Source organism: Tursiops truncatus, chromosome 14 (genome assembly GCF_011762595.2).
Source record: "Tursiops truncatus isolate mTurTru1 chromosome 14, mTurTru1.mat.Y, whole genome shotgun sequence".
In the NCBI taxonomy this organism is placed as follows: Eukaryota; Metazoa; Chordata; class Mammalia; order Artiodactyla; family Delphinidae; genus Tursiops; species Tursiops truncatus.
Window position 1 is genome coordinate 2338121 of NC_047047.1, and position 13652 is coordinate 2351772.

The following is a 13652-nucleotide window of genomic DNA, read 5'->3' on the forward strand; positions in this document are numbered from 1 at the left end:
CGGTGTGTGACAACGCCTATGGAATTCCAAGGCCCTGACCACTGGCCAGTCTTGAGCCTTTGGTCAAGATTTGAGGAAAACATTTCTGCCCACCTCTGTTACACACTATGGGGCTATTTCTTACAGTTCCCATACACACAGACTCTTCTTTAGACCAAACTATAACTGCTTTACACTGAATTACAAACTCCGTTCAGCTCAATGTTCATGGGACAGACTCCTCCATGGAGTAACATACACTGTCTCAGACAAGAGTCCTTTTCACGCACTGATCAACATCTGGAAATCACCTGGGAAAGATTTATGGCACAGGAGTTGAGAAACACGGCATTAAGATCTATTTTCAAAATATTTAGCATGCATCTGAGTACTTTCAGCAAGACACCAAACACACATACACTACACTGCTTGTCAGAGGGACCTGTTTGTCCTCCGATCAGATCTTCTGGGGGTTACCAGCAGCACCAGTGATTCACAGAGAAAGAGCAGCAGGGGGTTCCTTTCTTTTCAATGTAACTTAAGAAATTAGGCAAAAATTAAACTATTTTGAAATGGAGAAAATCTATACCTAATTTCTTTTTAGTTAATTTGCTATTTCACCAACTAAAAAGGATATTTTTTTCATATAAATTTAATGCCATCAATGAGCATTAAACATTTTGCAAAACAAAATTTCTAGCAGATACACAACGCTGTAGCTTTAATAAAAAAACCTTCTAAATAATGTACCTTTAAATATCCACAGTGACAAGCAGAATTATTTTTATCCGTAAAGTTTACCTGTCATATTTCTTTTTCTTTCACTAATCCACAACAGTACTCTTGTTTAAAGGCTTATTAAATTAAGGGTGCACTAGCATAAAAGATTACCCAGGTGTAATTTTCACACATAAGTTGTATACGCTTCACTCAGTGAGGCCAGAGGCCATATTTCCATTCAAGCTCAACCTTCTGGAATAAAGTTGTAAACCTAGAAATCAATGGAAAAGGCCTATGAAGAGCTGAAGTAGCTACTATAAACTCATGATTTCCTCATGCTGAGTCCAGTGGCTCCTAGTTTTAATGCACACGCCTAACAACCTTAGCTATGCCAGAAGGCCAGCAGGCAAAGGGAGCGGCAAGAGGCAAAGACAGACACCTTGATAGGGAAGGAGACGGCAGAGCCAGGCCACTCAGTATGGCGACAAACACACACTACGGGGCTCCGCAGTTTAATAACCACTCTCAACAGGAACATCCTGAGGTTAAATTATACTCTCTATATTCTACTAAGTAAGGCTGGGGAGACTGCAATTTATTTTAGAAAATGCTACCAAAAAATTTAATCTTTGAAAGTGTGGAAAAAACAGACTTTGGATACAGAAACGCCGTGTACAGCTTTGACTTCCTCAACAATAAATACCTACTCTGTAGGTTTTTATGAAGATTAAACGTGCGAATGTATATCAGGCTCCCAGACAGCGTCTTGCACATACATACGAGGTTTTCAGTAAGTGGTGGTATTTTTCTTTTCAAATAACAATTAAAAATAAGTTTCTCTCATCTAGGAAATTCCCTTTTGTAGACTATCTAATTTCCTGATCATATTATTAAGAGACAAATTACAATACCTAGTTTTAATTTATATAGTAAAAGTCAACATATTATAAAAAGCATTCACGATATCTAAATACGTAATAGCAACCATAATGTTCTTCTGAAGATTATCTGGAAGCTTAAAATATTTTCCTGATTTTGGATATCAAATTATTTATTTTTGTCTTTAGAAATAACCAAGCATTCTGTCAGTATGGAAATGTTAAAGAGGACTTAGCTACACTGTCTCTCTTTCAGGTTATATACACAGCCAAACCTGTTACAAAAATAATAGTTTCAAATAAATAAATGAAAACAGGAACTATAAAATGATAAATTCCCATATATTTTCAGTGCTTTGGAAACAGTGGCTGTCATCGTCCTCTTTTGCTTTTACGTCTACTCAGATGTCAAAGAAGGTCCTCTTAATTTAATAAAATGCCAGAAGAGGTAATTGACATAAAACGTGAGACTGAGTGAAGCACATCAATCATTTGTAGGAAAGTCGAGCACAGCAGAACCAAGTGGCCCACGTCAAGGAAAAGGGATCCCACTTCCACAGGGCTTTCAGACATGAGCGAGGTGAGACCACACACCACCCTGCAGTACGATACAAACTCTGGCTGAAGTGGCTCCTGATAAATCAATGTTCCCAAGAGGACTGCAGATTCTCCTCCCCAACATTCTGTCTCATGGAAGACTTGTATGACCAAGGCAATCAGAAAACTAGTGACTGATTCAAGTCATGGTAGATTTTATTTATTACAATAAAATCTGCCATAAGAACAATAACATAACGCATTAATCTCACGCTCCTTAGTTATATCCTGAGGTAGGCGCGCAGGTATTATTATTTTAGAGATGAGGAAACCTAGTGACCGTGCTGTGACCTGTCAGACGTTACAATGCGAGTTAGTGATGCTGCGAGGACTCTCCTAATGCCAGGTTCTGCATCTTTCTACAACGTCACTTCAACTACAACAAATTTATCTTTTAAAAGAATGTTAATTTAACCACAAAGTTCTACATGTTCTGCATCTACATTCCTCACAAGAAATCCAGCTTCATTTTAAAACATTTTACATGTTTTAAAGAAGTGATTGGACTTTTTTCATAACAATTCATGATTTCATTACTTTACTGTCTAAATCTAAGGAAGATTTTTATTATGTTCTATTAGCACAATGACACAAAATAACATCAACTTACTTTCACTACACACACACACACACACACACACACACACACACACACACACACACACACAGAGTTTTAAAGAAAAGCTGCCACCCCTCACATTTACTGTGTGATGTTAAACATACCTTCTCTGGAAACAACTCAATATTTTAAGAAGCAGAACTAAAAATATTGTTTCTACCTGACTGAATGACAGAATCTTTTAGATTTCTCTAAATAATACAAAAAGGATCCTTTAGATGAAGACACCAATGTCTGTCTGTTTTAAACCCCTTAGAGAAAAAAATTTTTAAGTATTTTAATATATGAAAAAAACTGTTTTAGATCTTCAATATTTTTGCCTAAATGCATTTCACAGATGACTGCAGCAATCATTATTTTAGCAATTGGTTAGTAGCAAGGAAAAACCAGTTTCTAAAATTCGTATAATAACGAATGGTTTAATCTGAATACAATGGCACTTAATTTACCTACGTGAAAATTATACAGCAAGCCTAGACTTTTAACTAAGTAATTGAATTAAATTATAGGTCATGTCTACTCTGTAAAAATTAAAACTGTTTTCATGAGGATTTAACATCTCAAACTAGCATTCTGATTAAACAGCCAAACAATGAACCCACACCACTCTAAACAACATAATTCATACGTAATACTTATGTTGTGAAAATGCTCATCCCTTCAGATAGATTTACAAAACTGCTGAATGATTCTGTTTCTCTCACTGAGCTAAATATATTCCATGTACACCTAAAAAGGTAGTGAAGAGATGCTCCAAAATGCCTTAGTCAAGTCAGTTAGGTAGTGGGATCCTCTTCCTGAGAACAGTTACTCAGGGACACACAGACCACAAGGAGAGAGGGGAGGACCATTTTTAAAAGCAGACAGTAATTATCAAAAATCAAAAACAGAAATACACACACAAATCCCAGGCCCAGAGGCCTTCACTGCTGAATTCAACCAAACATTTAAAGAAGAATTAATACCAATTCTTCACGAACAATTCCAAAAATAAAAGAGAATTTCCCAACTCATTCTGTGAGACCAGTATTACCCTGATATCAAAATCATAGACATTACAAGAAAAGAAAAATACAGATAAGTATTAATTAGATGCAAAAATCCTCAGCAAAACACTAGCAAACCAATTCCAGAAACATATAAAAAAGATGACCCACCCTGACAAAGTGGGATTTATTCCAGGAACACAAAGTTGGTTTAACATCTAAGTCAATTGATGCAAAAAATAATAAATAAATAACCCATATCCTTTAAAATATAGTTAAAATCTCTGATTCTTGTGAGTCTTAACTGACATCTAACACTTTGTTTAAAAGGGTTGGCTGGGGCTTCCCTGGTGGCACAGTGGTTGGGAGTCCGCCTGCTGATGCAGGGGACACGGGTTCGTGCCCCGGTCCGGGAAGATCACACATGCCGCGGAGCAGCTAGACCCATGAGCCATGGCCGCTGAGCCTGCGCGTCCGGAGCCTGTGCTCCGCAACGGGAGAGGCCACAACAGTGAGAGGCCCGCACACCGCAAAAAAAAAAAAAAAAAAAAAAAAAAAAAGGGTTTGGCTGTTAAGAAGTAATGTTTCATTGAATAATGTTAAAAAAAAAAAAAATCTTCATTTGCTTCCATGATTCCCAGAACAAATTACAGGTAAAACAAGTTTGTCCTTTATGATTGACTTTGTGATTTGTTACGTCATAAACTTTTTTGGGGTTTGTATTTGTCTCCTTAGTACTAAGAACAACGTGGAGATCGTCATCCCTATTTTAATTTAGTAAATAAATAAAGAAAAAAAAGATAAAGTAGATAAAGAAAATGAAAAAAAAAATCAAGTAATGTGATATACCACACCAATAAAAGATATCATCTCAGTAAAAGCAAAAAAAAAAAAAAAAAAAAAGTTGACAATATCCAAAACCCCTTTATGATAATAATGCTCAGCAAACTAGGTATGGAAAGGAATCTCCAGTACCTGATAAAGAGCATCTATAAAAACCCATAGCTAACATCATTCCCGATGGTGAAAGACAAAGGCTTTTCCCTAAGATCAGGAACAAGGTGAGAATGTCCACTCACTATTTCTATTCAGCTTTGCTGGAGGTCCTAGCCAGGGCAATTAGGCAAGAAAAAGAAATAAAAGGCATTCAGATTGGAAAGAAAGAACTAAAACTATTTCTATTTGTCAGTGGCAACATTTTATATGTAGAAAATCCTAAGAAATCCACCAAAAAACTACAAAACAATTCTATTTACAATAGAATAACTTCAAAAAGCAATTAATGCTCAGAAATAAACTTAAAAGAAATGCCAAACAAACTCTGAAAACTGGAAAACATCACAATAAGAAATTAAAGAAGATCTAAATAAACAGAAGGACATCCCATGATCACAGATCAGAAGACTTAAGATGGCAATACTCCCAAAATTTATCTAGAGATTCAACATAATCCCTATCAAAATCCTAGCTGGCTCGCTGAAGAAACTGATTAGCTCATTCTAAAATTCATATGGAAATTCAAAGGGCAGAGAACAGACAAAATGACCTTGAAAAAGAAGAACAAAGTAAGAGTACTAGCACTAGGTGGAACGGGAACAGAATTTTAGCCCTACTCTCAAATCACTCAGAACATGCCCTCACTTTGAAAATTCAAATATATAGTTAGGTTGATAAAAACTCTGGGCTTGGGTTTACTTATGGGATTTTTCCTATAAACTTACTTTTATCATTTTGTAAGAAAGCTGAGTTTAAGACTACATAACAGAATAAATGTTTCTAAGTTGTGTATAAACATTCATTGTGGCTCCTGTGACCTGGAATCAAGGAAAAGTATCCATTTCTGGTTAAAATCTAAACCTCACTATACTTTATAATACTTCAAATACAGAGTAGCAACTCTCTGAAACCACAGTTCCAACTTGCAAAATAGTAGAGTGGCATTTTTCCTTATTCTGACAGTCTGACAGCTTTCGGTATTTAAAACTCTACAACAGTTACTTTTCCAACAGAGTAACTGTACTTACATCAATATCCTCTTGGGTAAAAGTTTCTGGATCTTCTCCCATCATGTTGGCTAAGTGTCTCTTTCCTATGTTGAATTCTTCAATCTGCTTTTTAATAAAATCCACTGTGTAAGTTTCACGTCTTAAGACTGCAACATTTTTCCTTGTTGTTACAACTGTGGTGTGTCTTAACCTTAATATCTAGGAGAAAATACAAATGGAAAGAAAAGATTTTAAATTAAACAATGATCTTACAGGCCACTGTCTCTAAATAAAACAAGACATTCAAATAACTCTCTTTTTATTATGGTACTCAATTGGCAGGAGTCTGGAGACAAGGTAAAGGCTTGTTAAGACAACTGTTCCCTGCTAGAAAGCTTGCTTTTAAAAGCTTCTGCTTACAAAGTTGAAACTACTAGCATTTTAACACATTACAAATAATAATAAAAAAAAATAACTGTGAGTGATATGCTACCTCTGTGTCTGCTACAAACATCCACATTTGATACCGACTGGTCAATGTCGGCTGCTGTGATATTTGACACACAACGAATGAAGAGTAAAACGCCACTCCCTTAAAAAGAATTAAAAAAAAAGAATTCATGGGTAACCTTTGTATCACACCATGACTGTCAAACTGCTTATAATAAAGCCAAAACTACTTTCATTTGTGACAGTTTAAAAAAAAAAAATTCAAGTATCTTCACATAGCCATACACTTTCTAATCCTGTCCCACCGCTCTCTCACCAATTATTATACCAATTATAATTGCTATAACCAATTATTTGTTGTTGCCAGAATCCACTGACTCTGTACATCTCTGTCCCTTGTGGACCTATTACATGTTCCTAGAACAGAATACCTCTCTTTTCTCACATAACTCCTAACTGACTCTCCCAACACCTCCTCTGAGAAGCTGCCCACCACTCTACCCATCACAACTCATTTGTATTAGGCACTGCACTTCTGTGCTTTTCTGTATTTACTTTGTGAATCTCACAGTACACTGTGTGTAGATCCTTGATATTCATGGGTTTAAAACCAGAAAAATCTGGCCATTCCCAAGTAATATTCCCTCCTCCACCCCAAATTTGGGACACTCAGATATCTGCACTTGTACTGAGCCATTAACATGAAACGTGTATGCCACAATTCTGGTATGCAGGAGAAAACCTGGAGAGCTTCCCAACTGAGTAGCCAGGAGCCACAGCTTAACAGAACTTGTTTCTTTTTCCTTTTGCATCAGTGTCAAACATTTTTGACTGTGACCCACAGTAATAGCTACTGCTTATATCACCCCCAGGACACACATATATATACATAAACAAAAGGCAAAAATACCCTGTATAAGATGGACTTTGATTATTATAATTATGCTATTCTCTCCACTCCCTTCTTTAACCTCTTATGAGATTTCATAACTAATGGGTTATGACCCAAACTAAACAAAAACAGGTGTAGTGTTTCAGCAACTCATAAAGTGATTAAAAACTTTGTTGTTTTATGAAACATGGCCCCTAAAAGAAATATAATGATTAATATTGGAGACGGAAGTGAAGAAATGCTAATATTTAAGACAGATAAGCTCTGGGCCAGGAAAAAAGCTTTATAAATGTCTTTAGCCATATAGAAGGAACCATTAAGGGTCGGATGGGGTCAGTTAAGTCTTTCAGTTGTATCTAAGCTGTACTGCATGTGCTAACACGTGTGCTGTGGAGGTATTCAGGAACTTGGGGATTCAGCATCTCAGGACCATCCCTTGAGAGTGCTAAGGGTGGACACCATCTAGGGATTGGTTGACTTCAATGATTTGTTTACTTCGCAGTGCCTGGCTCAAGTGAACTGCTCAGTAAACACCTGCCATAGGGGTGGGAAAAAAGAAAAGCTTTATTTATTTCAGGAGTGGTCAGGGAGGTGAAGTTAAAGTAACAAAGGAAAATCATTTTTCACCCACCTTACTGAAAAAATAATAATACCTAATGCACGTGGAAAGAAGGGCATGCTTTTACATCAACGATGGACTGTGAATTGCTACAGCCTTTCTGGAGAACTATGTGGAAACATCTATTAAATGTCTACTGACATTTGCAGCAATCACCTCACAACTGGGACTCTCTCCTACAGAAATAAAAGCATCAGATACAAGATATTTGATGTAGTAAGAATTACACCAGGATGTTTACTGAACACTTTATTAGTGGGAAGAAAAAGGAAACAAAGCAAATGCCCATCAACTGTTAAATTAACTTTGATACATTCATACCACAGAATATTATGCAGATTTCTGCTATACGTGTAAGTTAAAGAAGCAAGAAGTAGAACAGGATCCATCTTTTGAAAGTATGCATATGAATGCATGTCTATGATTAAAAGAACATCGAGAAAGACACAGAAGGATACATACGTTCAAAGGTTTGGGAGTTCTAGGGATGGAGCAGAAGTTAACAACTCTCTGTCACCTCCCCCACTTAGTGTCAACAATAAGAACATTCTGTATGCTCCAGTCCCTTTTATAGGAAATTATGCGTCTACAGAAAGGATACACTCAAAAGAGATGCATGAGAAAAATAAAAACTTCCAACCTATTTTCCAGCTAAAAAATAATAAAAACAAATGTTTGATGGATAAATGGATGGATTGGTTGATCTGAGTTAAAACATAAAAGAAAGAAGATTTTTTAAAAAGGTGGCACTCCTTTTTCAACAGTTTCTGATCACAGTACTTGACTTCTTTACAGTGTTTGGTACTGTCAGGCACTCTCCCTCCTTGGAACACTCTCCTGTTTTCTATGCCTCCACGCTGCCTGGGTTTTCCCCTACTTCTTTGGCAGGTCATTCTCAATCTCTTGGGTGGCTCTTCTTCCTCTGCTGTTTGTCCTTCAGGGTCCGATCCCTCTGCTTATTCCTCATTCACTACAACCTCCCCTAGATGATCTAATTCATTTCCAAGACCTCAATTACCATCTACAAGGTAACAGAGGACTTGTAAATCAGCTTTCTTCTTTAACTTGTTTATCTATGGGTTTACTGGAAACCTACACTGGGACATCCCAAATATAACTATTTAATAAACACAATTATATCCAAAACTAAGCTCGTTTCCTTCCCTCTCAAATCTCGTTCCTCCTACTCATATCCCATGTCAGTAAATCGCATCATCATCCAATCAGCTGTGAAGCTAGAATCCCAGCTTCCCACTGCCCTCAGGATTAAATTTAATTTAGAAGTTGTGATCTCCATCTATCAGAGACAAAGCACCGTGAAAATTAAGAAAACCAAAACTGCACAGATGCAAGACACTTTAAAACTGTCACTCTCTCTCCTCTCCACTGTGCGACTTTCTGCATTCAGTCTTCGGGTCCCTGCAGGGGTCCAGTTCTCATCCACCTCCGCCCTCTGGACCGCGGGGCTCGTGGGCAGGGCGGGACCCATCACCCACCCGGGCGGCGGGTCAAGGCAGGGGTCGCTCTAGTTACGTCTCAGGTAACTTCCCCCTCACTGTACCCTGAGAAAACCAGCAACAACGTCCAGGGTGGGAACCAGAAGGCAATCCCACTCCTCTCTCTACCTCAGACCGCTGCTGAGCACCTAAGACCCCAGGGCCCCGTCTGAGGGCGTGGAGACGCCAAAGGACCGCGACGGAGCCGGCTCCACATCCGCGTGCTCCAGGGACCAGCACTCCCACCTCTCTCAGGCCTTACCTGGCATCCGGGACTTCTCTGCAGCTTAGCAGCCGCGGCTTTCCAAAGGCCCTGTCCCCGAGCAAAGCTAACCCTACCCCCAAGAAAGAGCCCGTATGAAGCAGCTGCGCCGCAGGTCACACGTAGAGCCGCCATGTTGGCTGCGGGAAGCGCCGGCAGTAGGACGAAAAGGCGGGGCTTGCGGACTGCGCAGGCGCTGATGGGCTCCGGGTTCTCGAGGCTGCCGGGAAGAGGTGCTGGAGCAGGGGGCGTGTCCCGCGGCCAGAGGCGGCTCGTCGCTGATTGGGTGCGGGAGCCCGAGGGGCGTGTCCGACCCCGGCCCGGGGCAGGTGTTGACCGTGCGAAAGGTAGTGGGTCTGCATCCTGGCCTCGCGCATCTTCTGCGCGTCTTGTAGTCGGTCGCTACCCGAGTCTCCTTGGAACGACTGCCACGTGGCTGTCTCGCCAGCCCTTCCGCCCCACGTCCAGCCTGCCCTAGCGCCGGCTCCCCTGCTTAGCCCTGTCTTCACGCTCCATCATCACCCAGCTCCTCTCTCCGCTCAGTAGGACCGAGCTCCGTGCCTCTGCTCCCAGCAGACCCCTTCCTGGCATGGGTTTTACCTCCTCCTCCTTTCCCACGTGTATTGGGGTCCAGTGTCTCCACCCTCCTCCGGAAACTGGTTGTTTCCTAAGTGTATGAAGCGCAGGCTAACCCTTAAACCTGAGAGGACAGACACTTGTCTTTGCTTGTCACCCCCTTACTGTTAGTACTAAACCTCCCTGGAAACTCAATCAGAACTAAATAAATGGGTATGAATATAGATGAGCATGGCTTGCCTTCTGGGGCTTTTTTACTGTTTGCTCCAGACAGTAACTCCAAGGGCGCTTTCTACGAAATACATATTACAGGATGTAGTAAGCCGCTCTTAAAGGGTTTCCAAACAATTAGATTCGAAGGATCAGTAAAATTAATACGCAAATACACACATGCATATGGAAAATCTGAGGTCAAGTTGTCAAGCAAATAAATGTCATCTACTATCATCACTATTTCGTAAAACACAGAACATGTTAATATTAAGAAGGTAAAAGTGACATAATCTTGGAATGAAGTGTGGTCCTTCAAATGGAGTGCATTTATGTGTACGCAAAGCTCGCACTCGTTCTTTTTGGTGTTACCTTTTAGGCTAGCGAGACTTTCATCAAAAGTTGGCAGAGGGGCTTCCCTGGTGGCGCAATGGTTGAGAGTCCGCCTGCCGATGCAGGGGACACGGGTTCGTGCCCCGGTCTGGGAAGATCCCACATGCCGCGGAGCGGCTGGGCCCGTGAGCCATGGCCGCTGAGTCTGCGCGTCCGGAGCCTGTGCTCCGCAACGGGAGAGGCCACAGCAGTGAGAGGCCCGAGTACCGCAAAACAAACAAACAAACGAACAAAGCTGGCAGAGACCCATGAGCTAGTATTCGGGAACCAAGACTTTATAACTTATTAAAATAGATGTCTTTAAACAGCAGTTCCTACACATTGTAAAAAAAAAAAGTTTTTTAACTTAATTGTGGAAATTTCACCAAGACAATCAAATAAGTATGTAGAAGCAGAATTTATATCATTTTTTTAAAATGACATGTTGGAGCATATGAAAAATACATTAAGTACTGAAATTAAGATTAGGAATTGTGGAAGCTTTTTTCTGTAAGATTCATGTTATGATCTTTTACTAGATTACAGTAAAGCAAATGTAATACATCTCCCACCTCTAGGGGCAACCCTTGGACTGCTGCTTTGAATTTCCTGTGTAGCCTTTGAGTTTGGGAAGAAATATGTAACTGTAGGTTGACACTGGCTGCATAATTTGGAGACAGAAGGAAAGATTGGAATCAGGAATGTACTGATAAACATTTAAAATATGAAAAAAATGTCATTTTACCAAACAGCTACATCTTAGATTCATTTAATTTTTCTCTCGTTTACTGAGCACCTGTTATGTCAGAGGCAACAGGCATCCTCGGTCCCATATCAGGATCATAAAATACCAACAGTCCGACATGGTGGAGTCATGTAAATGCGAGGATTCGGTTCTAGAGCAGCTTCTAAGGTAAATATCAGGAAAGTCGAAATGTTGGACAAACAACACCCAGTGTTGCCGAGTTGTGAGAATGCAGGAAGTGTTAGATGCTGGTGGTGAGGGTGTAAACTGATATAGTTTTCCTGAAATCCATAAATCAATGATCTAAAGTTAAGATGAGCACACCCTACAATCTATTGATTACATTCCTAGGTATATATACCCTGCAGAAATTCTTGCACAGTATATCAGGATACATGTATAAAAATGTTCATAGAATCAAACTCTTTTGTAACAACACAAAAAACCCATACACATTTTTAAAGGATTCCTAGAAAGCGTCCCTGGAACTGCAGAGCTTTGTCGATCAATATGGAAAACTTCAGTCTAGAAAAAACATGAAGGCTTGATAGGTCCACAGACGATGGGGATCTTCAGAGAATTTTGAATCAAAGATGACCAAAGAACGAAATAATGCCATTTGCAGCAACATGGATGGAATTAGAGATGATCCTACTCAGTGAAGTAAGTCAGAAGGAGAAGGACAAATACCACATGATATCACTTATACGTGGAATCTAAAGTATAACGCAGATGAACTTATCTACCAAACAGAAACGGACTCACAGACATAGAGAACAGACTTGTGCTTGCCAAATGTGGGTGGGGGCAGGATGGAGTGGGAGTTTGGGGTTAACAGATGCGAACGATTATATACAGAATGGATAACAACAAGGTCCTACTGTACAGCACAAGAAAAAAAAAAAAAGATGACCAAAAACCGTATGCTTCAGGGAAAGTGCATAAAATGTGGATCAAGAAATCAGAGTTCCCCTCTGAGCCCTGCCACGGACTCACTCTTGACCCTTGGTGGTCATTTCGCTTATGGAAAACCTGCATTTCTAATCAGCGTAACAAGGGTGTATTAGACCAGTGATCCTCAGCAGTGTAGCCCCCAGAGCAGGAACTTCAGCACTACTTACTAAAAAAAAGTAAATTTAGACACAGAAACAGACATGTACAGAGGAGAAACAACATAAAGATATAAGGAGCGGATGGCTGTCTACAAGCCATGGAACCCCCGAGGCCACCAGAGACAAGGAAGGAGGATCTGGAACAGATTCTCCCTCACAGGGAAGAAACTAACCCTGTTGACCTTGACCTCGGACCTCCTGCCTGCAGATTGTGAGACTACAGTCTCCTGCCCGCAGAGCTGCACCGGCTTGTTCCAGAACAGGTGATCTGCCTTTCCTCTGAGTGAAGGACGGGATGTGAAGAAAGCCAGCATCGCTTGCCCTTAAACCATTACCACGGAAGATTTATTACTTTGACTTTAGTTTACTATGCTTCAGTTAAAAAAATTACGTGAATAAATTATTTTGATTTCTAAAGGTCTTTAAAAAATCCAGTAGCTTCCTTTTTATTTATTTATTTATTTTTTTGCGTTACACGGGCCTCTCACTGTTGTGGCCTCTCCCGTTGCGGAGCACAGGCTCTGGACGCGCAGGCTCAGCGGCCATAGCTCACGGGCCCAGCTGCTCCACGGCATGTGGGATCTTCCCGGACCGGGGCACGAACCCGTGTCCCCTAGCATCCGCAGGCAGACTCCCAACCACTGCGCCACCAGGGGAGCCCTCCAGAACTTCTTCATCTTCTCCAGCTGAAACTCTGAACCTATGAGACAATTCCTATCTTCCCCCTCTGCCCGCCTCTGGTAACCGCAATTCTACTTTCTGTCTCCGTGAATTAGGCTATTATATTTACCTCATCTAAGTGGAATCATACATTTTCCCTTTTATGACTGGCTTATTTTACTTAGCATGTTTTTAAGGTTCATCCATGTTGTAGCATGCATCAGAATTTCCTTCTTTTTTAAAGCGATGTAATATCCCATTGTATGCATAGACCACATTTTGTTTATCCATCTGTCAAGGGACACTTGAGTTGCTTTCACCTTTGGGCTTGTGAATAATGGTGCTATGAACATGAGTGTACAGTATCTGTTCAGGTCGCTGCCTTTAATCCTTTGGGATGTATACCTAGAAGTGACATTGCAGGATTCTTGTTTTTAATGTGGCCAGATTTTTAACTTAATCTACACAGGTGGTTGCCCACAAAAGATAACCTG

At 40.3% G+C, this 13652-nt stretch overlaps 1 protein-coding gene across 1 annotated transcript in view; it reads right to left on the reverse strand.

Moving 5' to 3' along the window:
* Window positions 1–9653, reverse strand: part of MRPS9 (mitochondrial ribosomal protein S9) — a 41312-nt gene extending 31659 nt beyond the window's left edge. Inside the window, exons 1-2 of the mRNA XM_004312580.4 lie at window positions 9484–9653; window positions 5804–5983 (exon numbers count right to left, since the gene is read on the reverse strand). Coding sequence (XP_004312628.1) covers window positions 5804–5983; window positions 9484–9618 — 315 coding nt within the window. The 5' untranslated portion in view covers window positions 9619–9653. The remainder of the gene's footprint in view (window positions 1–5803; window positions 5984–9483) is intronic.
* Between the last annotated feature and the right edge of the window lie 3999 nt (window positions 9654–13652).